This window comes from Tubulanus polymorphus, chromosome 9 (assembly GCF_964204645.1).
Source record: "Tubulanus polymorphus chromosome 9, tnTubPoly1.2, whole genome shotgun sequence".
Classification (NCBI taxonomy): domain Eukaryota; kingdom Metazoa; phylum Nemertea; class Palaeonemertea; order Tubulaniformes; family Tubulanidae; genus Tubulanus; species Tubulanus polymorphus.
In genome coordinates, this window is record NC_134033.1 from 7,167,692 (window position 1) to 7,191,282 (window position 23,591).

The 23,591-nt window shown below is 36.8% G+C and overlaps 1 protein-coding gene across 3 annotated transcripts in view; it reads right to left on the reverse strand.

Moving 5' to 3' along the window:
• Positions 1 to 1,681: 1,681 nt before the first annotated feature.
• Positions 1,682 to 23,591, reverse strand: part of LOC141911397 (arrestin red cell-like) — a 113,278-nt gene continuing 91,368 nt past the window's right edge. For all 3 annotated transcript variants that reach the window (XM_074802407.1, XM_074802404.1, XM_074802406.1), the window contains 3 exons: positions 13,961 to 14,047; positions 11,977 to 12,117; positions 1,682 to 6,675 (listed from right to left, as the gene is read on the reverse strand). In XM_074802407.1, the coding sequence (XP_074658508.1) occupies positions 6,579 to 6,675; positions 11,977 to 12,117; positions 13,961 to 14,047 (325 nt within the window). In that variant the 3' untranslated portion in view covers positions 1,682 to 6,578. The remainder of the gene's footprint in view (positions 6,676 to 11,976; positions 12,118 to 13,960; positions 14,048 to 23,591) is intronic.

A 23,591-nucleotide genomic window follows, 5' to 3' on the forward strand; every position in this document is an offset into this window, starting at 1 on the left:
TTATAAAACCATACATCATTTTTAAATTCTAAATTATTCATGAAATGTGGATCATCTTTTAAAATTTGCATTACAATTTCTTCTGTATCAACTTTATCTATTACATCTTTTGGTAATAATTCGTTAGCAATTGTATCTATTACTCTACTTTTCATTCCATATAATTGCTCTTTCAAATAAGGATCAGTTGTATTTACTATTCTATTCATTAAATCTTTTCTAAATGTTACGGGTTTAATAACTTCCCTTTCGGGAGCTGTCATATATTCTTTAAATCTTTCACGCGTTTCGTAATTAATTACACCATCATCTTCATCAGCTAAACTAGAATTATATGATGGATCATCATCTTCATCATTATTTAAATTATTATTATATGCTGATCCATCATCATTACTGGTACTTGTATCAGGAAAATCAAGTTGTGGTTCATCACTTATACCAGGGGCGTCACCAAAAGTATCCATTGGAATATCTATTTATATAATAAAAAATTAAAATTTAAAATATAATATTCCGCCTATTACAATTCCTATACAAGTTATAGCTAATTTAGTATTTTCATGGGACTTTTTATCATTATTGGTTTTAATTATATCTTCTATGATCTATATCTATCTAAATAATTTTGATAACTATGTTTTCTGGAATCGATCTATTTTTATCATTATGAATGGAATCTTCAAATAAAACTTTAAATTGTTTTTGTGTATCAAATGATGTATTTAAATTTCCAATTATTGGGGATCTTGTTTCAACTTGAGCACCTAGAATACATATCAAATAAGTTCTAATTGATTGATTTATTCTTTGTATACCAGCTTTACTAAATCTTTCACTATTATCTAAAATAAAATAAACCCAACCATTATTATTTTCTTGTTTTAAATTATCATAGAATTTCGGAAATTTATTAAAATTTAATGTTTCTAAATCCTTAGTTTCTATTTTACCATAACCTAATTTATTATTAAAGATATAATAAAAACTATTAGATTGTCGTTATCATCATTATTCAAAAATTTGCGAAAATCAACCGTTTCTCCGTATTCCGACGATAATTACTAGGAAATAGAACTACCAATCAAAAAACTGTCATCAAACTGCGAAAATTTAAGGCATATACTACAGAAAAACCAAAAAATATTGACTGGGTTTGGAAAAAAATATTTTACTTTTTAGCTCTAAAAACACCATTTCGCAGATTTGACGAAAACCAGTAAAGTCAGAAGAAATTGGAAATTTACTCAAAGACCGCAGATTTTTTTAAACATCAGGTTCAAAGGTGACTATCGTAAGGTGCCGCCCTCTCTACCACCGCTGATTGTGCGCGGAGAGGACATAATACAGAGGACGTTTTGACCGTAATTTAGTCTATCGATGCCATCAGGTTCGGATCCCTGTCGAGGGAATATGCCTGAAGCGCACTCCTGACGATGATTTCCTAGGGCGAACTCTTATCAGATCGGAGAATCCGTTTGCCTCCAATCGTACTCTTTTATTGGTCACGTGACTTTTTGGAGTCTCCGAAACCTCCTTTCTGTCGAGGTGGTGTGATTCGGATTTTGTGTGGAGCCAACCGGAGATTTCGGACATAGACTTCGGAGGTCATAAAAGAGTACGCCCGTAGAGGTGCTTTCACACAAAAGAAACTTCAACAACATCTAAAATACATTTCCATATACACTTAACTCCCTTTATTCTTTACTTCTCTAACAATCAGAACCATCCAATATTAATAATAATAATATGGTTGACCACTAAATAGTACACACTACATACATAGACAGATATAGATTATGAGGTGATCCCCAAAGCTGTAGGTCAGAGGATCTTCAGTAAATCAAGGTAATATAGAAATGCACAATGAGTTAATCTTAACATGTATAACAATCATAACAAATTTTTATTAACTCTAACTCGTTTATTACAATGATTCACAGACGTCGTGACAATGGTTCACAAGATCGAATCTTTTTAGGCGCCATTGCCAGTCTTGCATTTGACTAGTAAAAGCTCAACTGGTTGTTAACTGAGTTGGATGGAGTCAGAACCTGTACCAAGGTTCAGTGAAAAATGATGCTTATTTCCACAATTCAGTAACTTCTCAATCTCGGATGGAAAATGGTTAACTCGACAATCTCAAGTTGAATATTAATTGAATTAAACCGTTGAGCAGGGTCGAGTTAGCCCTATAGAACGATTCTAGGACAATTCTTCGGGTCAATCGCCCTAGACATACATACACCCCCTCAAAAATTGCCCCGGTGATATTACGCCCCAAACAACTAAGTACTCCCATAGAATTATCCAAGATATTCGTCCTATGAAGGGACTTTTGGGGACATTTTCCTCCTGGCACAAAGAATACTACTGCTATTGGGGTGCAGTTACCAATCAACTAAATCAATGCTCTAGTCCCATCAAATGACAACAGCTTATTGAACTAAGTCAAGCTCAGGTTGACGAAGATCCGACCAGATCGTTGGATCGTCGATTCCTCAATAAAACATCAACGAATTCTCGACGGATATAATAAAATTGGCTGCCGTCTAATGCCGGGCGGTTGCTATTTTTAAAGCCACCAAAGCTCTGTTGAAGCTTAATATACTTACGGAAGGTGGAACTCTGTCGAAGCCAAATTATTGGTTTAATATCTTTCTGATACACGTAGTGCCATTCAATGCAATTCAATATTAACTCATCAACTTATAATCAGAATGACTAATAGGCTCCCGTTCAGTTCCATCAACAAACTTAAGAGAGGATTATGATACATACAAAATATGTAAAAAAAACATGGCTCAATTCGCATACAAGGGGAGGGGTCATATGATTCGTACATCTAAATGAACAACCCCAACGATAAACGATTGTAGAAATATGATTTTCTAGATTTTAATTTTCATACTGCAAATTAAAGTAGTATTTCATTTCCGTTTTAGTATGCTAAAACAAATTACTCTCTTACTTTCAGATCTTGTGTATTCCGAGCGTTTCTCTTGAATTCTTGATCAAGACCTGTCGAGGGCCTGACAAGACAGCTCTGACTCAAAAGGGTGAAAATCTGAGTTAATTTTTGGGCTGGGTGTTTGTCTGTTGAATTTTGGGCAGTAAGATATACTAGAAATATCGAAAATAAGTGTCAATTATCTGAGGGGTATACATTGATAACTGCAGTGATTATATAGGCCTACCAACCTTGAAGAAAATAGAAATATGGCAAAGCCACGCGGGGCCCAGCAAAAGACACAGTAAATAGGTGCGCTAGGAGGGTTGAGGCTATTTTGGGTAGGAAGTTTCCACTAGTCAAATAATCTCCATTAAAGGGTATACCCTGAAATGGCAGTTTTATGTAAGTAGCGTCCACTGGTGGCCACTTAATCAATATGTTGAACTAGAAATGTTGTTATCTCGAGGAACAATTTTGCAATATATGTCATTGTCAAATCTGCTTTGCTTAGCAGATATCCTGAAAATAACACTCTTTATGTATCTATTGCCCCTGGAGGCCACATGAAAATGCTTAGGTCATGTTATCATTATGTACACTGTACATGTATATCTGTTTAGTATCTGGAAAGTTTACTGGTACTTGAAATAGCAGTGTCCATTTCTAATGTTACGTGTCAGCAAATTGACGGATCCAGAATATAACATGCCAGTATTATTACACAGTGACAAAAATGTCTGTATATAACACTGATGATGCACTATGGCAACAGTCAAGAGCAAGTCCCAATGATTGAAGTAAAATTACACGAAAATTAAATAATGGGATCTTACTAATGCTACCTCATTAGTCAAGGATTCCATGTCTGGCAGGATAATGGTAATTCTTAATTCAGGACAATTGTGTTCATAATAAACAGTTAAGATTCAAGATTGTATAGACCACAATTCAATCGTAATTTGAATGATTTTCTATTATACCCGTTGATCATACCATATTGTACAAAAACACCTACAAACAATTCGTGATCATTTAAGAATAAGTATCTTTGAAGGGTTCCATAAGGTAAGAGATATCAATGGTATCATTATTACTTTAAATTTGCTTTTTGTCAAAAACATGTATTTAAATGGAAAACTATTTAGGAAGCCGGACGGTATTTAATTTTGATTAGCTTTCACCATAATGAAGCCTGATCAATGCCAACTGTGGCAATCACAGATTCCTCTCATGGTTAAGTTAACTTAAATCTATTTTTCTGAGATTCAACTAATGATTGACTACAAAGTGTAAAACAGAAAAAAAATCGATGATTCATATTGCCTGGACAGTTCCAAGACCTTTCTTAGCATTAGAACACCTTTACAGAAATCATGAAATAGACTAGTAAGTACTTGATTATCCACAATCTCTTCTACATTTCATTAAATAAGTGAACTCTTCTTAAGTAAATCCATTAGAAACCTTAACTTTTGGTCAATTATACAATAGTTAAAGCGGGGTTGATGCAGGAATCAATCACTAGGCTGGACCAATCCCTAGCTAAAAACAGGTATGAAAACATTTATAGGGGCAAATAAAATTTCGTCAATCAGCGAGCAGGAGTTTAAATATAGAAATATAGTAAGAAAACGATATAACAATGCAGTATTATAGGTGGTCACAGTCCCCAGTTAATAGAGCACACGATTTGCACTTACCACACCCACAGCATAAGTAATATATCTAAATCAGGGCACAGAGACAAAGCAAGTGTAGACCAATTGTCTATAGAATAGTGAAATGAGATTGTCAAGGGCAGTTATTTATTCCAAAAGGGCAGAATTTCATTTAAAAGGTACTTTTTTAGCAATTCTTAAGCGACCTCAACTTAACATCTTCCATTCAATTCACCTTTATAAAGCTACATTATTTTCTTATTTCACAGAAACTTTCACTTAATAGGACAAATGACAAGTCTCATTTACCTGATGAAGCTGCTATGCATTAGTAGTGAAAGTTTGTAGCTCAAATAATTAGTTAATAAATAACAATTTAACCTACATAGTACTATATTCTTTACGTTTTACTGATTCAAAACCACGTTAACAAATCTTCAACAATTTCTAGGCAGCAGGATAATCCCTCTGCGCCATTTCATATTTTCAACCTCAACTATCATTGAAAGCACTACCTCGTGTGATTATCTTTAGTTATTCCAGGTGATGCCACAATCAAGGCTAGTGACTACTTACGGCCGGCATAAGTTTATTGATGGAATCTGAACTATACATATATATAATATTCTTCGAGAGTAACAAATAGGTTCAACCTCAACAGATAGTTTGCATTCTGAGCAGCACTTGATGTAACCTATAAAGACCAGTTTCAAACAGAGAGTTAAAAAGAAAGATTTTTGGATTTGAAAGTATTAATTCAGTTTTTTCGGGTTTCTGTCTGTTTGCCTTATTCTTATTTCTGTGATTAGGAACATTTTCTAACAATTTTTTGTTCATAAAATATATCTTCTATCAAATTAGACTACAAATTACTACATGCTTGGCTGACAATAGTATAAAAATCTATCTGGAAACACCCAGAAGCTCTGTATGTGTACGTACTAACTACCCTTCCCTATACTAGCTAAATTTCTGAAATAAAAAAAACTGACCCAAACGTGAATTTTATCACTTGAATTCAGTATGGCTTTGCTATGTTCTGCTCTATCGGTAGGACGTCTTCGATTTCCCACTGCATTATTAGTAGAGCTGTATTTAGGCTACAAGTATTGCTTAAGTTAGGCTTGTAATTTAACGGAGTGATGAAACAAAGCCAATTAAACCAGTTAAGTTCATTTTTTTGTATAAAGATGGGTGCCTCCATAAAATTCCCTTAGGCATAAATTATCTTGGCCCTGTTTAAGCTTTAACTTCGAGGTTACAATAAGGGTTTAAGCTTTCAGCTTTGAGGTTACAATAAGGAGAAACTTGGAACTCGGCTATTAAACCAAACCCTGACACCCAATATCACAGTTGTGAATTAGAATTAAATAAAAAAACCAGTATTTTATTTTCAATTATTTCAACTCTGTGGGTCTAGGCAGAGACAAAATGCTGATGTCATAGGCCAATTCATGGAGGCTTTCATCATTGATCTAGAGCAATCATGAATATACTTTACAAAGTAGACTCTTCACAAAATATGCTGTTTTCTGAGACCGGAGAGTAGTGAGTGATATATCTACTATCTTAAATTTTACTCAAATTTGACTAAATTTTTGTCACATTTGCTCCAATTGAGTCCATTTATTAGCCCCAGTTGACTCATTTTCAAATTGAGTTGAAATATCACTTGTCCTCCAAGTTTATACTCCAAGTTGATCCTCCTCGTGGATAAATATATCCTACTCCAACAATTACTCTTATTAACAATGTCAAAGATATATACTCCAAGCACTAGCTATTTAGAAATTCAGGTGACCTTGACATGATTCAACCAATCTGAGTGTTAGATATATAATTACAATTTACAGACATTAAGACATAAATAACTACAATATGGGCAGTTTTTTGTAGAGAGATAAAGACATATAGATGAACAACCATGATTTTATACGCTTCAAACCAAGACATAATCTTGTGTTCTTTCAGGCCTCAGTGTCATCGCCATCGTGTCCCTTCAAACGCAGCCGGGCAAAATCTTCGAATATCAAATCATCGTCATGGTCAAAGAGCGCTTCACCACTGAAATTCAAGAAAGATAATAGGATGCATTTAGAATACAGCGTCACTATCTATATCTATTGCATCAGTGCTAACCAACTTTAAAAACACTCATAAATAAATTGCCCATGGGCAAAGTGTGGTTTACCTTGAAAGCCAGTGTTTGGTGTAAGGGCATTGCTTGAAAAATCTTTTTAATTTGTGACTTCAAAGTTCTAGAAGTTTATATTGTATTTTATCTTTCTTAAAGAATTATTTTGTAGCCAAATAAGACCATAGATGAACATTTGTTTATGGTCTTCGTCCAAAATTTCGTAGCGTACAGGTAGACGCGGCAGGGAAATTATCTTATATTTTCAAAAAAATATTTTTCACAATATGAACAAATATTCAAATAAAATTCATATGATGTCACATATCAGAGGGTGGGTGAATATTGAGTCTTGGAAACGAAACCTCTTCCAATATATGGCCGCGGAAGCTAAAACACCAGGCCGCGTTAGATCGTTTTATATCCTTGAATTTACCACTTCTACAATATTCAGACCTCATCTTATACGTATAGTTCACTGCTTAGTACTTTCCGGTCACTTACTCAAGAAATTATAATTTATTACAAATTCTATCAAACAGAAAACACAGCGCTCATCTTCTGCTACGACGATTATTCAGCTTGTTATCATATCAAACGTGACGTGCCAAGCAACGTTACAGCATCACCATATTGTAGTCTGTATGAGCGTGTGTTTGTGTGTGCAACAGTCTAATGTTTAACACTCCGCGCACGTGGAGGCCTTGTGTAGTGAACGTTTGCTTCACTTCAATCGCAATCGACACAATCACCGGGTATTAAAATGAAACAATACCTATGGCGATATGTGAAATAATTATATTTTTCACCAGCAATGAGCATTTAAAATTTGCACATATACGGCACCTATTCCAATGAAATGTTCGCCATTAATGGCTTTCCCATGATTATTTTAGTAGCGCCGGAATTCCCTGTATATCCCAAAAACAGCAGTGTTTTCAATAAGAAATTAACAAGCCAGGTCCCTTTGAAAAACAGGAGGGTCCCCCTATGTCACAGTCCCTGAAACAAAAGCTGGTTTGAAAAAGCAGGCGGGTCCTTTACAAACAACAGACGGGTCTGGGACCTGGGACCTGGCTCTTACTGAAAACACTGAACAGCCAATCACATTCGCTCATAGAGACAACGCCCCCAATCGAGGTCATTGCAATTTTATAGCAAGAGCTTAGAATTTTCCCCACCAAAAACAGTTATTCGTCAAATTTAAACAAAGTTGACCATGTCATCGATGGAGGTTCGTCATGTCTTCAATCGCATTGACTATACGTCGTTTAACCCGAGAACCAATGAAAATAAATTGCCCATGGGCAAAGTCAGGTTTACCTTGAAAACTTGTAGGTTGTTTGGAATAAGGGCATTGCTTCAAAAATCTTTTTAATTCGTGACTTCAAAGTTCCACAAGTTTATATTGTATTTATCTTTCTTAAAGAATTATTTTGTAGTCAAATAAGACCAAAGATATACATTTGTTTACGGTCCACGTCCAAAATTTTGTAGAGTACAGGTAGGCGCGGCAGGGAAACTATTTTATAATTTCCAAAAAATGTGTTTCACAATATGAAAAAATATTCAAATAAGGCCATCCCAAAATAATTGTCTGTTTGCCGCAACACCGAATCAACTTTTCAGGAGTCAGTAGGTAGGTAGAAATTTCTTTTGGAAAATTTTTGGGCAAAAAAAACCAAATTTTTCACCTTTGGGCTTTTTTACATGGAAACAATATCGCAAAAAAAATCATCTACATTGTGCACGGGAAATTTGTCTAATAGCGTAGATTTCAAGAATTATTCTAAAATCATAACTTCGTCCAGAGCGTCATCCCTGAAATGAAACAGTACATTGAATATGTGCGCGCTTTTACGTTACCAGCTTTAATATAGTCACTATTAGAATGAATGGCAGCTTATTGGAACACTGCCAGTTTCCTGGAAAACTTAAACTAGGCCACATCTCAAGGCATGTTTTCACACGATGCACACTTGAATTCAAACATACGTAGCTCATACGTCGGCAGTGGGTCGGTCGGTCGGCCGTTTTTATCAAACATAAAATTTATTTCAATCCCAGAAAAAAAGTTTTCACTCGGTACCTTTGATGTTGGGTCGGTCGGGTTACGGCAAACAGACCATTATTTTGGGATGGCCTAAAATTCATATGATGTCACATATCAGAGGGTGTTGCTAAATATTGGGTCTTGGAAACCTCTTCCAATGTTGGCCACGGAAGCTAAAATACCGGTACAGAAGAAATCGGCTATAAGATCGTTTTAAATCCTGGAATTTACCCCTACAATATTCAGACCTCGACCTATAGTTTGCTGCTTAGTATTTTCAGGTCACAAGAAATTAAAATTTATTACAAATTCTATCGACAGAAAACACAGCGCTCATCTTCTGCTACGATTATTCAGCCTATTTTCATGTCAAACGTGCACGCGTTACAGCATCACCCTTAGTAGTAGCATGGACGTATAAACTATACGTCCATGGTAGTAGCGTACTGTACGAGCTTGTGTGTGTGTGGTGGGACACTCCGCATGCATGGGAGGCCTCGTGTAAGTGAATATTCGCTTACACCTCAATGTCAATCGAAACAATCACCGGGTATTAAAATGAAACAAATACCTATGGCAGATGAGTGAAATAATACATCCTCACCAGCAATGAGCATTTGAAATCGGCACGTATACGGCACCTAGTCCAATGAAACGTACGCCAATTTATGGCTTTCCCATAATTATTTTAGTAGTGCCGGAATTCCCGGTATATTCCAAAAACAGCCAATCCCATTCGCTCGAAGAGACGACGCCCCCAATCGAGGTCATAGCAATTTTATACGCGAGAGCTAAGAATTTTCCCGCCAAAAACAGTTTTTCGTAGAATTTTAACTCAGTTGACTATGTCATCGACGGAGGTTCGCCTGTGTCTTCAATCGCATCGATTCTACGTCGTTTCAGCCGAGAACCAATGAAACAAATGCTCACATAAAAAAACGTACTGCGATTTTACATGAATTGGCTCAATGCCAACATCATATCGCTGACAAAGGTAAACCAAAAATGCTCACATAAAAAAACGTACCGCGATTTTACATGATTTGGCTCAATGCCAACCTCATACTGCTGACAAAGGTAAACCAAAAAGTGTGGATGTATTTGGGTGGCTTGAGGAGTAATAGACAGGGCAGATACGGGCGGCTTGAGTGCTTATGGGCTGATCTATGTCGCTTCAACTCTTTTGATGTTGTTGGCAAACCGGTTTGCCGGGAATTGATGTGAAATAGGTTATCTTAGAACACTGTTGGCGAAAATATTCGCCCTCACTCTGGTGACTTTGTCGCTGATTGGCTAGTGGTCAAAGCCATTCTAAGCATTTTAGCCAATCACCCACATGTAGGCAGTTACTACTAGCAGGGATGAAAATGGCCCATATTGAAAAAGTCGGAAAATATTTTCAAAAAAAAAAGAATTTTTTTTGGGAACAAAAATCAGTAACTTTTAGCCAAAAAACTTACTTCCTTTTGGTCAAAATATTAATAGTTTGGGCCAGAATTAGAGCCGCTTTTTTAATGAGACGCCATATTGGTTTCTCCGACTGCACAGTTGTGCTAACAACTGCCAAAAACCGTCTTAAGGAGCACTCCTAACTAAGGAGCGCTCCGATGTGACGCCTGCGATTGAGGTGATTAAAGCGATTGAAGTGATTTACACTGTTCTCAGGAATAAAGAAAATGTTAGAAAAGGTCGGAAATCCGTCTATGGTCGGAAGATTTTCATCCCTGTACTAGCTGAGGTTCCAGTAATTTCAACATCACAACACATGTTTTGAATGATTAGATGTACTGACATACACTGACTGTGTTAGAAACTAGGCGCTTAGTGCATACGTGATATAAATTTATACGACCCCAAATAGAAATTTTGAAAATAATCTTCTGGTAGCTGAGGTCATAAGCTCCAAGAAAATTATAACTTTTATTATGCTATCGCCATTAGAACGACTGCAATAAGGCTTTTAAAAAAATACTACAAAATTGTTCCAAAACAATGAAACTAATTCATCACAACGCATGTAAGCGGTTAGTGCTGAGGGTCTGCTAAATCATTTGCAAACACACGCGTCAGCGGTTAGTGCCGAGTGTCTGCCTATATAGGTAACACATATGGTTATGTGTATAGGTAATCGCCTGGGCAAGTCTATAGCCGCGTTCACGTGACAACTAGTTAGACCAGTCTTAATGGGTCCGTACCTGGTACCAAATTTTTGTGAATGTTCACATGCCGTTTTGACACGCGTTGATAAAATCAAGATGTTGCCATCTGCTAAATAATTAATTGGGCCTGGATGAAGTCTTGCTTCCAGTTTCTAAGTAGAGCTAGACATTCTTCATTTGACCAATCGATCCTCTGTCAGGTTTAGACATTTTTGCGGTTTTGATTTTATTCTATATTGAAACTCGTTTTAACACGATTCAAAACACGAAAGTAAAACATATGATGATTGCGGCATACGAATATGAATATTAGTTACGCTCCAAACATTCCATGGTATATTTCGGAAAAACCAGTACTTAGAAATACTTACGTAAGCGGTAATAAAGCATTTGAAACTTATTAACTGGACTCATACTCTACCGGAGAGGTCGTGACATCTACTGCAGAGATTCACAGTTACAATTTAAACCGAACCCGATTCGCTCTTTTGGACCATGCCAAATTTGAGTAGTCTAAACTAGATGGGTCTGATTTGGAACGGTATTTTTTCCCGTGTGAAAGCTTAGACCGGTCTTAATTTTGTCGTGCGACCGTGCCTTACATATATAGCAGTCACTTGGTGACAGCACTCTTCTGGCACGCGCGAATACGGTAACAATGAGATGTTGTGGCCGATTTATTTTTCATTTTTACCTTCTGCTTGCAATACAATGGTAATTAACAGCGAGTACTGCAAATACATTGAGTCAAATGGCAGTACTGCAATTTGATACTGAGATCCTTAGCTGTAGTATAAGAAATTTTCTTAGTAGCACTGCGATACTTGTGATAGCGCTCAATCGACCCCTATGATTAACTTATCACACCAGGCAAATCGTCTAAACCCTTCATCTAATCTTTCTATAGTATCTGTCAATAATATCTATAGGCCTAATATTGATGGCAAATAGCTGGTAGCACTGTTTCATAATCAGTCCATTTGTGAGATTTCAAAATAGTTTAAATTTCATACACTTACTTTGTTTCAAGTTGTATAAGATTAGTATCTATAGGTGGTTCGTTTGAACCAGGAGCCACTGCGCTGATTGGTCGACTTGGAGGTGGAGATTCAAGAGGTTTTGGATGCGTGATAGTAAATGGTAACTCAACTGCCAATTCACTGAAATAAATAGGAATCGATGAAGTTATAAATTGTATTGTTTGTTTAGGGCAGAGTGCATCTGTACTAATTGTACGAATTCTATGTAACTTTTATAGCAAGTGCATGTAAATATGCAATATACATCAGGGGTTTTTGAGGGGTAGACCATTTCCCACCAAGAAATTTCTGAAATGAATTGCCCAGGGCAAAGTGGTTTACCTAGAAAGCCAGAGGTTGTGCGCCGAGCGCATTGCCTATGGAAAAATTGTTTTAACTTTTAGCTTAAAGTTTCAAAGAATTATTTAGTAGTGAAGTAAGGCCAAAAATATACCTTTGTTTACCGTCCATGTCGAAAATTTGGTAGGGTACAGGTAGGTGGGGAAACTATTTATTTGGAACTTGAATTACGCCTTAAATAACCCCCCCCCCCCCCCCCGCAATACACTCTCACCCACTTTGTAAGAATTTAAGTGGAACACAGATTAACCTGTCTTAACTCTCACATCAAGTTCCATGGATATCCATCAAATATTCCAAGCTGTATCGTGCAAAACTAGAAATTCAAGATGGCTACCCTGGTGGCAATATTATAATATAATAGCTGATGACCTCCATTTTCGTAAGTAAAGAATATCTTACCTGCTCCAATCATCAAAACAAGTTTCATGTAAATCAATCAAGAATTTTAGGCTCTATTGTGCTAATAACATAATTCAAAATTGCCACCTAGGTGGCCATATTTGAAAGTCGATAACTTCTATTTACAAAAGGGGCGCACATCTCACTTCCAAATGCAACTAAATAATGAAAGAATCGAGAATTATAGGCTGTTACCTGCTAACAAGAAATTAAAGATGGCTGTCATTGCAATATTTGATGACTGATAACCTGTATTTTGAATAGGGGCCAGGCATCTCATCTACCCCAATCCTCACACTGATTTCATGAAAACCAATCAAGAATTGTAGGCTCTATTGTCCTAACAAGAAAATTCAAGATGGCAACCATGGATAGCCATATTTGATGGCCGATTACCTCAATTATCAATAGTAATAATATAATAATCTTATCCGCCAAAACAAGACACTAAATTCTATGAAAATCCATTAAGAATAATAGGCTGTTTTGAGCAAACTAGAAATTCAAGATGGCTGCCCTGGCGGCCATATTTGATGGCACACAGCCTTAATTTTTGATAGGGGTGGAAATCTTGTGCTCCAATCCCAATCAGCGAGACATAGTGAAACGTGTTTCGTTTACAACGTCATCTGAAGTCATCACTGATTCATGTTCTGAGCTCCTCTAGTGGCCAAATGGAATATCATGTGACCTTGAAACTTTTTGCACTGGGGCTTGCCATTCCATCAACTATATATCCGCAACATATTTTCATTATCAAATCTGCTTCTTTAGATCTGACATCATCTTTTTCATGTATCATGCATAAAAAAAAAACGAAACAAATATGGCCACCAGTTGGCCATCTTGGATCCAATTACAAAACAAGAAACAAAGTGAAGCATGAATATACGTGACAGCGCATGTATCCTTCCGAAACGAAATGTAGTTCCAACAACAGATAAATAACTGAATTAATAAATAAGAAACTCATCCTGATGAAATACAATAGGGTTAGAGATTTTATTACTGCATTGAATGTCCGAAGAGAAACTAAGCCTTGTTCGGAATTTAGTTTGAACCAAGGAAGAAAGTTTCAAATGCCAAAGTAAAATAAACTTCACTAAAGCGAAAGTCCATGAAAATAGGACCCATTTATTTATACGGAATAAGAGCTTAACTGGATAACCGAACACAAATTAACCGAAGTTGACTTAATCATTAAGGAAGTGGGTTGACTTACCCTGCTACTAGTCCAAGAATAAGTCGAACTTTCACTTTGTACTGAACAACAATACCAAGATTTTCTTTCTGATTTTGGTCCGATAATCTGCAACAAAAATCAAATAATTAGAAAAGTTATTTGTTCCTCAGAAACAAAGTGTTTTGCTTAAGAGCTGATAATAGCAGTCACAATAGAATATGTTGAAACCATCTACAAGACTTAACACCCAACTTTAGTTATTTCAGATATTGACATGAAATTTTACTTGATATGCATTGTTGGACATACCAGCTCTTTATACAGCCATTTCTATAGCTGTTGATCATTCATTCATATTAATCCATTAGCACTCAAGCCACCCGTGTTCCGCCCTGACTATTACTCCTCAAACAACCCGAATCTGCCCAGACACTTTTTTTCGTATGGTGTACAAAAACAGTTATGGTGGGATTCAAACCCAATAGCTTATGATAAACTACGCACCCAAGGCCTCGAAATACTGTCAAAAAATCAACATCCTCCTATTTTGATTCCTAGAGTATTTACAGTATGAACATGACAGATCTGGAATATAAGTCCCACAATCAGAGGAACAAAAAAGTTTTTTTTAACAAGAGGACTTCAAAGTCCTGGGGTTCGAAGAAGTCTGATGTACAAATTATAAATCACATAGAAGAAAGGCAAATTATGAAAAGAAATTGATATTCCATTAGAGAAGTTTGTTCAAAAAAATTCAATTTGTTTTCCGTTTGCATTGCGCACGTGGTAATGTTATTGTTTATATCTGACGTCATCGATAAAATGAGGCGCACAGCTGATACTGCCTGTCAATCAACATAATTGGTTTACACTAAAAATGCGCTTACTTGAAAAACTATGTAGTGTATCAATCTAGAATTTTCGGCACAATATCCGATGCTAAATACCTTACTTTAAAGGTTTATTTGGTTTAAATCGGATCACAAATATTTCTAATATTTTGTTCTTAACTTTTGATGTGGAAGCCGGTGTCGGCACCAACGTGTGTATGGCTGTACGTACGGGAACTGGCGCTTTAACAGGCTCAGCGTTGATGGTGTATTTATGCGCGAGTAGATGTAATGATTTGTTTTAACCAACCGCTAAATCGGCATTCATTACGCATGATTTTAGAAAATGATATTATTCAGAGTATTTGAATATATCTATCATGATAATTATAATATTCTTAAGACAAGCGAATTACGTATGTGGACCTATTTCATTGAGGCGTATCACTCAATCTGAAAAAAAAAATCTTCCGATCCTGTCACGTGACTTCATGACTGCAACTTGACGATAGCTTAGGTTCTCATTCTTCGAACCAAAAATCGAAACTATTAAAATTTATTAATAATAATAACCCAAATTTTCGGTTTTATCCTAAAAACCATTTTCAAGAGTAACTGTTTCAGATCTTAGCGCTCACTTCAAATCCAAGTAAGTTTGAATGAATTTCGAGGGCCAAAAGGACACGATTTTGGTGGCCCACCTCATCAAATCTTATATCATATGAAAGCCTTGACTATCTACTAAAATAACACGATCTTGTAGTGCATGGAAATAAACAGCAAATGAGCTATTCAGTATCGTGATGAACTTGGATTTTCCCTAGAATTGTCTGAGGAGTAATTGACACTACATAGTGAAATTCCCGAGTGCTAATGGGTTAAGTAACTGACTAACATTAGACTACAGGAAATATTCTACACTTGTCAACATTCGAACATGACGTGAGGGAGCTGAATTCTAATGAACAACTTGTCAGCCTGTACACAATATGGCCTTATCTAAACAGGATATGTGTGGATATCATAAGGGGCCATGCAACCTAAGAACAGTAAGAATAGTCTTCTTTGACAAGCTTGCAAAAGACGCAGCCAAAGGAGGTTCAAACAGAGCCTCCTTTAACTTCTTTAAAATTATTGACAGATCCCATGGGAAACCTACTTTTGGTACTCAAGGGCCCCTAATTAAAACCCTGCAACAAGCTGGGAAATTCCATGATCTTCTGTAACGTCCGCCCATCCGGAAGCCCACAAAGTATGGGCAATCGTGGAGCAGAGCAATGCATGCGAAGTGAATGGGAACCAGTCTACTTATCGGCCTCAGATTGCACCAGAACGTGCCTGCTTGCATGAAATTTTGAAAATTTTCCCCAGACCCCCCCTTCCATTCCTAAAAACTAACTCCCCAAAAAAAATCCTGAGGACGCCAATGGCCTCCTTGGATCCCATGATAAATGTGGCAGCCAACTCTAGAAAAAAGCCTGTAGCCGTTACCCTCGTTGGACAAGGTGAACAGATTTAACCACTGCCGGGTGCTGGGAAAAGCAATGGAAAGTTCGGGTTGAAATACAGGAGAAACCATTTCTGAGCTGGCTAACATGGAGCTATCAGAAAGATATTGCAATTGACCTCTTTAGTTGCTTTAATACCCAGGGGAGGACTGATCCAGGGGAAGATTGGCAAATAGATCCAATAATGGATTGGCAAGCAAGTATCCAATCTGTCCCCTCCTGGTGGAGTTCCAATTCTGTCTTCTGACGAAAGTGCACAAGCTATCATGGGAAATGCCCTCTGCCTGGCTGAAAAGAAGGACCATCGCCAACAAATCTGTAAGGGTTTCTGAATGAGGGCCAGTGACACCCCTTGACGGAAACATCCTGTAAGTTGGACTGGACTAAACCCATGTGCCACAGGAATCGGTGCAGAACGCCTCCTCTAAAGAGCTTGTGTGATGGACTGTCTGCCCCCATGAATTTTTCTCAACTCCACTGAAACTGGCATGCACCAACCTGAGAAGAGACAAAGAGAGCCTATTGATTCAGAGATTTCGAAACCTAATCTGTCTAACAAACTTAGTACCCAGTATCCATGATCGACCGGCGGGATGCTAAAACGAGATTAGCCAGACCCCCAAATCGATAAAAGATTGGCATGCGAAACAAAACAAGCTAAGGATAGGATAACCCCGTCCATCACTTCTAACTTCTGAACTTCTTTAGTTGGAGCTCTATGAACGGCTGCAAGAATCACGCATTGCTCCCTTGTCAGGACTTAAACTTAATTACAAAATATGCATAGCTGCCAACATGAATAGACATATTGTATATGATTCAATATTCAACTCCCCCTGGTGGCAATAACAAAACATTGGGTGATCCCATATTTCATTTAAGGTGATATATCCCAAGACAATAAGTTAAAGCCTGTTGATATTTATCTCAAAAAAAAACTTTTTTCATCTACGAATGAGGACTGATGACACTAAGATGGCCGTCAATTGTGTGATACTTGGCTGATCGCAAAACCCCGTTGGTTTACTAAAGATCTCTTCTCAAAGAATATCCATCACAAATGTCAAAAGAAAATCACAAACCAATAGGAAGGTCTCGGAATTCAGGTCAAAATTTTCCTTTTGGGGCTCAAAAGAGGTGACAGGTTAGGGGATACAAATAAAATGAAAGACAAGAGCCCCAAGGGGCACTATGGCCAGCCTGTCAGCTTTTCATAAAATGGCAAATGATGCATTCTGTGAGTTAAATTTGTCCAAATACACAGTCCTGCTCATAGACTAGTCAATCCCAGGCTTATAATTTACACAATTCAATCGTGTTTTCTTAAGTAGCACAGACAGCGACTGGAGCTGGCAGGACCAAATACCTCAGATAAATCTTTTCCCTTGGTCTTTTTGATTTGAATGCGGAATAGAATTGAATTTCCTGAAATTTGCTCAATGAAACAAAATTGAATTGGATTTGCTGTTTTACCTTCCTCAATAAAGTAAAATTGAATTGATTTGATATCTTTTTTGCAGAACAAAATTTGATTGAATTTGCAGTCTGAGCACATGGCTAATTAGAGTATCAAGGTCATCCATCCGATTTGAGAAAAAGTGATTTTTCCCGGACTTTGCACAATTGTCAATGATATTTTCTGTAGTGCAAATGAAGATATTCCTCCCAAAAATTAAATCAACTAAAGATTTCACAGAAATCTATATTGAAATACAATTTTAGATCTTAAAATAAAACCCGGAAGTAAAACGCTAGACGATACTGCGATACCACGATACCTCATTATAGGAGTCTTTGCTTTCTGATTGGCCTTTTAAAACAGATATTTTTGCGATCAGAATTTCGCAAAAAAGCTCATAAAATTTTTTTCGAGGCCCTCTTTCAAAATTCAGCTTCATTTGGGTTAGAGAATGGTTATTGCTCTAATGAATGATTTTTATGAATATATGCTCAGTTGCACAGTCAATGGGCCTTAGCTCTGGAAACCATGACATTTAAATTCGCTCCATTTGTATAGTAATAGGCTCAGCCTACGGCTGACCTAATAAAAGTAATTGATTGAAACATCTTCAACATTTCCCATAAAAAATTCAAATGTGTGTAAGAAGTGCTGAGTCAAAGAGAATAGAACCATATGTGTAGTGTCTGCAGAACTGACAATGAATTCAAAGAAGTGGTTCGAAATGCTCAACAAACAAAAAATTTCAATATTCAAAGCCCCCTGGTGAATATTTTAAGGTTACAATGACCTTAAAACTCACCACAATCATAGACTAGAAAATTTCAAACATGTGGTCGGTTCTCCTGCTCCGTTAGGTTTGAATGACAAAGATTGTTTTTCATTAGACTGGCTATATTTTATAAGTAACGGTACTAACAGAGATACTGGGGCTGGCACGAACGAATACCTCAGATCAATCTTTACTCATCGTCTAGTGAATACATTTGAATGTAGAGTAAAATAAAATGGAATTCGATGAATTTGAATTTTTTGCTCAATAAAGTTAAATTGACTTGGATTTGACATTTTGCGGAATAAGATTTTATTGAATTTGCAATTCGTGTACATGGCTAATTTGCATATCAAGGTCATATATCCGATTTGAGAAAAAGCTATTTTTCCCGAACAATTGTCAAGGATTCAGAAGTGCAAATAAAACTTCCTCTCAAAAACCAAATTGAGTAATCACAGGAATCGATCTTGAAATACAATTTTGAATCTTAAAATTAAACCTGCAAATAAAACAGTCATCGATACCGCGGAATCACGTGAACACCTGATGACTTCTGTGGCTAAGCCAATCATAGTGGAGACAATGCTTTCTGATTGACTTTTTAAACCTGACAGCTTAGCATTCACGCTTGAATGCACGATTTGTATCATGAATATATGCCCAGGTTGCACAATGAAAAAACCTTTCATTTGAAACCATATGGTCAATAAAATTTGCTGTATTTGTATAGTAATATATAGGCTCAGTGTACGGATGGCCTAAAAATCAAAATCACTTCCCGTTATGTTATTAGGGTTTTCTGTTACTTCACAGAAAACCCTATTAAGATTTGCGTGTTTCTTATTATTATTATTTCATGTCACACTATTTTCAATAAAAGAACATAGGCTTTGTTACCTTGCCACTGTTGCCGATACAATCGGTACGATATCCTTCAGCTCACTTCGATCTACAAATACTCCATGCGTATTTTGATAAATCAAAGTTACAAAAGCACTGTCGGGCCGTAAACATCGAAAATTGGGCCCCATTCAATGAGGCCACATGTTTTTCTGAGTCGTCATCCCGCAATCCACCAGAGGCTGCTCGTCACTTCGATTATCAATTCAAGTGTAAATAAACAAATTTATTGCCGCTAGACGTCCTTGGTTTTCTTTGTACCCATATCATGCCTTTCAGGTAGAAGCCCAACTTTCTGACCATGAACAGAACACTGCATCGCGTACACGCGATCGTGGTCGACACATTATCCAGACAAGATCAAGAATACGAACAAGGTTGTGCAGAAAACCCGTTATTGCTGCTTTGCAGCTATATTTCTTACATTAGTCAACATACAGTGATGATAGTAAGAACAGCACCCTCATACATCGGTGGCGCGCGTGTTAGCCTCTTCCATATCAAACAAACTAATCGGCAAAGTTTAATGTCAGGATAAAAAAAACTACCTTCTAGAAAGCGATTACCATATATAAGTGCCTAAACTTGTCGAACGGATCACTTCAGCACTTTGACTAGTAACAACCAATCATAGCGTGGTTTCCCATAATCACGTCAGTGCGCTCGACATAGCAGTGCAGTGCTGTCAATATGTGCCATAGTCTAGCCATAATCTTACAAGGAATTCTGTCAATTTTTACATCAAATGACGGAAATATTGGACAGCGCAATAAACTTGATCTAACATTCAGTAGTACAAATGTGTAGAAAAGTGTAGACATTATGTGGTTACGGAGAAAACTGAACGGTAAGAATTTGACTGACCTAGGAGACAACATGACGTCATTTGAACAGGATAACGAAGTGGTCGTTCACTACGTGAACCGACCACAAAAATGTCACAAGCTACAATTTTGAAATTTATTGTGGTTACAAAAAATACAGTATGAAAAGTACTAAGTTATTCAGCTATTCAACGCCCCTTGGCGACCATATACATCAACTGGTGACCTAGAAACTCTTTACAATCATAGAACATGTCATGAGCTACAAGTTATTCAGCTATTCAACATCCCCTGGTGACCATGTACAAAATCCAATGACCTTGAAACTTAAACACAATCATACAACATGTAATAAGCTACAACTTTGCAATCAGTTTTGGTTGCAAAGTATCCATAGGTTGCAAAGTATCCATCAATATTTTTTGGTAGGTATACTCCATGGACCACACAAATCAAAGGTGCTAACTTTCAAGAATATCGCTGGTCCTTGAGGTGTCAAGAGCACTAACAAGGAATTCAAATGTACTTTGGGGTGGCCATATTGGAAGAATGAGAAATTTGATCTTGAAAAGGTGTTACCAGTGGACTTAACCCATTATACCTATCTAGTTGAGAAGAAATCTAGAAGAGAAACAAACTAGTAAGACGTCTGCCTTGTTGGCTGCTTTGAAAGAGCGAAAAATTATAATAGAAGGTATGATCCATAGACGTAGCAAAGCATAACTAGTAACTTAAGGGAAAGAACATCATTTGTAGTATCTACAGCACTAACAAGATAAAGGACCAATGGTCCAGTGGCTCCCCAAACTAGTGTGAAGTAAAGAATTTGCCATGCATAGGCTACTAGTACGCAAAAATTCATTTCATTGAAAGTTAGAAAAGAAAAAATATACATGTATCAGAAAGGACTTAATTTTGGTCAGTGATAACTGACTTTTTAACGAGAATGAAATCTTCGAAAAATTGATTTTGGAAATTTTTGTCTCAACAAATTAATATTCATAATTTCAATACATTCATAGAATGACATATAAAACAACTAAAACTATGAGTGACCCGGCAAAGTGAGAGCCTGGGTTTTCTTCAGAGGTTTTTCATTATCATACGGCCCAATAAGGACAGAAGCTCCCAAGTCTATGCAAATTTGAGGCCAGTGCCGGTTACTGACAAAATAAAGTTTATCGACTGACATGGTTGTTAATAATTTCACGATAGGATTGCTTTAAAGGGGAACTGCAGTCAAAAAATTATAATTGGCCATTCATTTCTACTCTTGTTGTTGTTTAGCATAACACTAGTTGAAATTTCCTAATCAACTTGTATACAATAAGTAACGAGACGAGTAGTACTGTATAGGTTAACTATTTATTTGACGCACGAGCTTTCGCTTCTAATGAATAGAAGCTTCATCAGGTGAATGAGTATAGTCAATAGAAAAACAACAGTATTTATAGGTAGACTGACACTAATTACAGAGAACTGAAACTGAGTGAGAAGAGTAATTACAAATAAATGATGAGTGACATGATAATTAATAACTAAGTGAGTGAGTAGATAATCAATTAATTAAGGAACAACAAACTAAAACAAATCAAAGAGAAATAAATCAAAATGAAACTATATCAAAGTAAAATAAACAGATAGTATCTAAGAGCAACGAATAACAAGAAATGGAAGTCCGAGATAAGTCCAGATACAATGAATAACAAACGAAATAACGTTCTGTAGTGGGACATGAATCCTAGATCGCCATTGAGGCCACGATTAACAGTATCACCGCGTTGAATAAGTTTTTTTTCCATGATTTCGCTCGAATGCTTATTAGAAGTGTTCATTTTATGTAACGCGGTCACTTTTAGGTTTCTGATTATGTGGTTCGGAAGATTGAAATGATAGGTTTATCCATTTTCTTGTGTCTGATCAAATTTGTGACCGTTCAAGCGTTGACGTAATGTTTGTCCAGTTTCTCCGATGTAGATGGTTCCAGGGCACATATCGCATGTGATGGCATAAACAACGTTGGTGGAGTCGCATGTGTAGGGTCCAGTGACTTTGAGTTGTTGGTTGTTGGCTGCGGTGACGGTCGGTGATGAGTTGATGAGAGGGCAGAGTTGACATCTAGATTAGTTGCAGGGGCGCGTGTATTTGTTATCTGAGTCTTCTTCAGTGGATAGTTTGCTGCTGATGAGATGCTATGACGAAAAGCGTCTGCTACGTGGAGAAAATGGCGGCGGCCAAGCATTCTACAAAACCCTCTTTTTTGGATAAAGTATTAGATGAAATGTTTTTTCTGCTGTTGTGAAAATGTATCTATAAAGGTTTCTAACATATATAGATACAAACATTTTTTCACTGCAGTTCCCCTTTAAGTAGGCAGGCAAGCTTACATCTTCACTCATAATCGTTGATACGCGCAACCTGCGCCTTGGCACGTGTTATCTATAACAGATACATACACGCAGTGAACATGAGTATAAGGCGATATTGCCTACGCCACTGTTCACGACTGTTTTCAACGCGAACGTCCATCACTGTGCAGCGATTTACAAACTAATACAAATAATCAGGCTCCAAAACAGATCGTTAATGCGAACGTCAATTAAATGACTTAAATCAATGATGATTAAACAAGTATTCCAGTCGTGTAAATATCAGACTAATCTCTAAAAATTCAATGCTACCATCTGTAAATCAGCCGTGTGGCAAACACAGAAGTAAATTTCCGCAATTTGAAACCAGAATTTCGTCAGATATCTTGATGCAATGTTACCTTATGCACGGGATTTCAAAACTAGATGAATTGTTGAACACATCGCACACAATAAATCATTATATCATACGCCTTGAGTATCAGTATTTTCGCGCTAGAAATGATGAATATGAACCTCTTCAATTGTGCCTCCATTTTGTTTAGCGCCTGCTGATCCACCTCATTTACATATTCAACGAATGCTATGACGTCATGATGTAGTTCAAACCGGGTCAACACAAATTATATATAACCGAGATTTTGGGCGTTTCGTCTTTGAAAGCCCATAAATAACGAACAAAGCGTCAGATCTCGACGAGATAAATTTCTTCCCACGCAAATAGCATTGAATTTTCACATGTGTAATTCTTGACACTTAAAGATGCTGCATAAAAAATGTGCTCCGATAAATCGAATTTTTGACACTTTTGGTTAATTTCTCAAATAAATTGCCCATGTGTGGTGTACCTTGAAAAGTGTGGTTTACCTTGAAAGCTAGAGGTTGTTTGGAGAAAGGGCATTGCTTCAAAAATCTGAACAATTTGTGACGTCAAAATGCTAGAAGTTTATATTGTATTTCATCGTTCTTAAAGAATTATTTTGTAGTCAACTAAGACCAAAGATA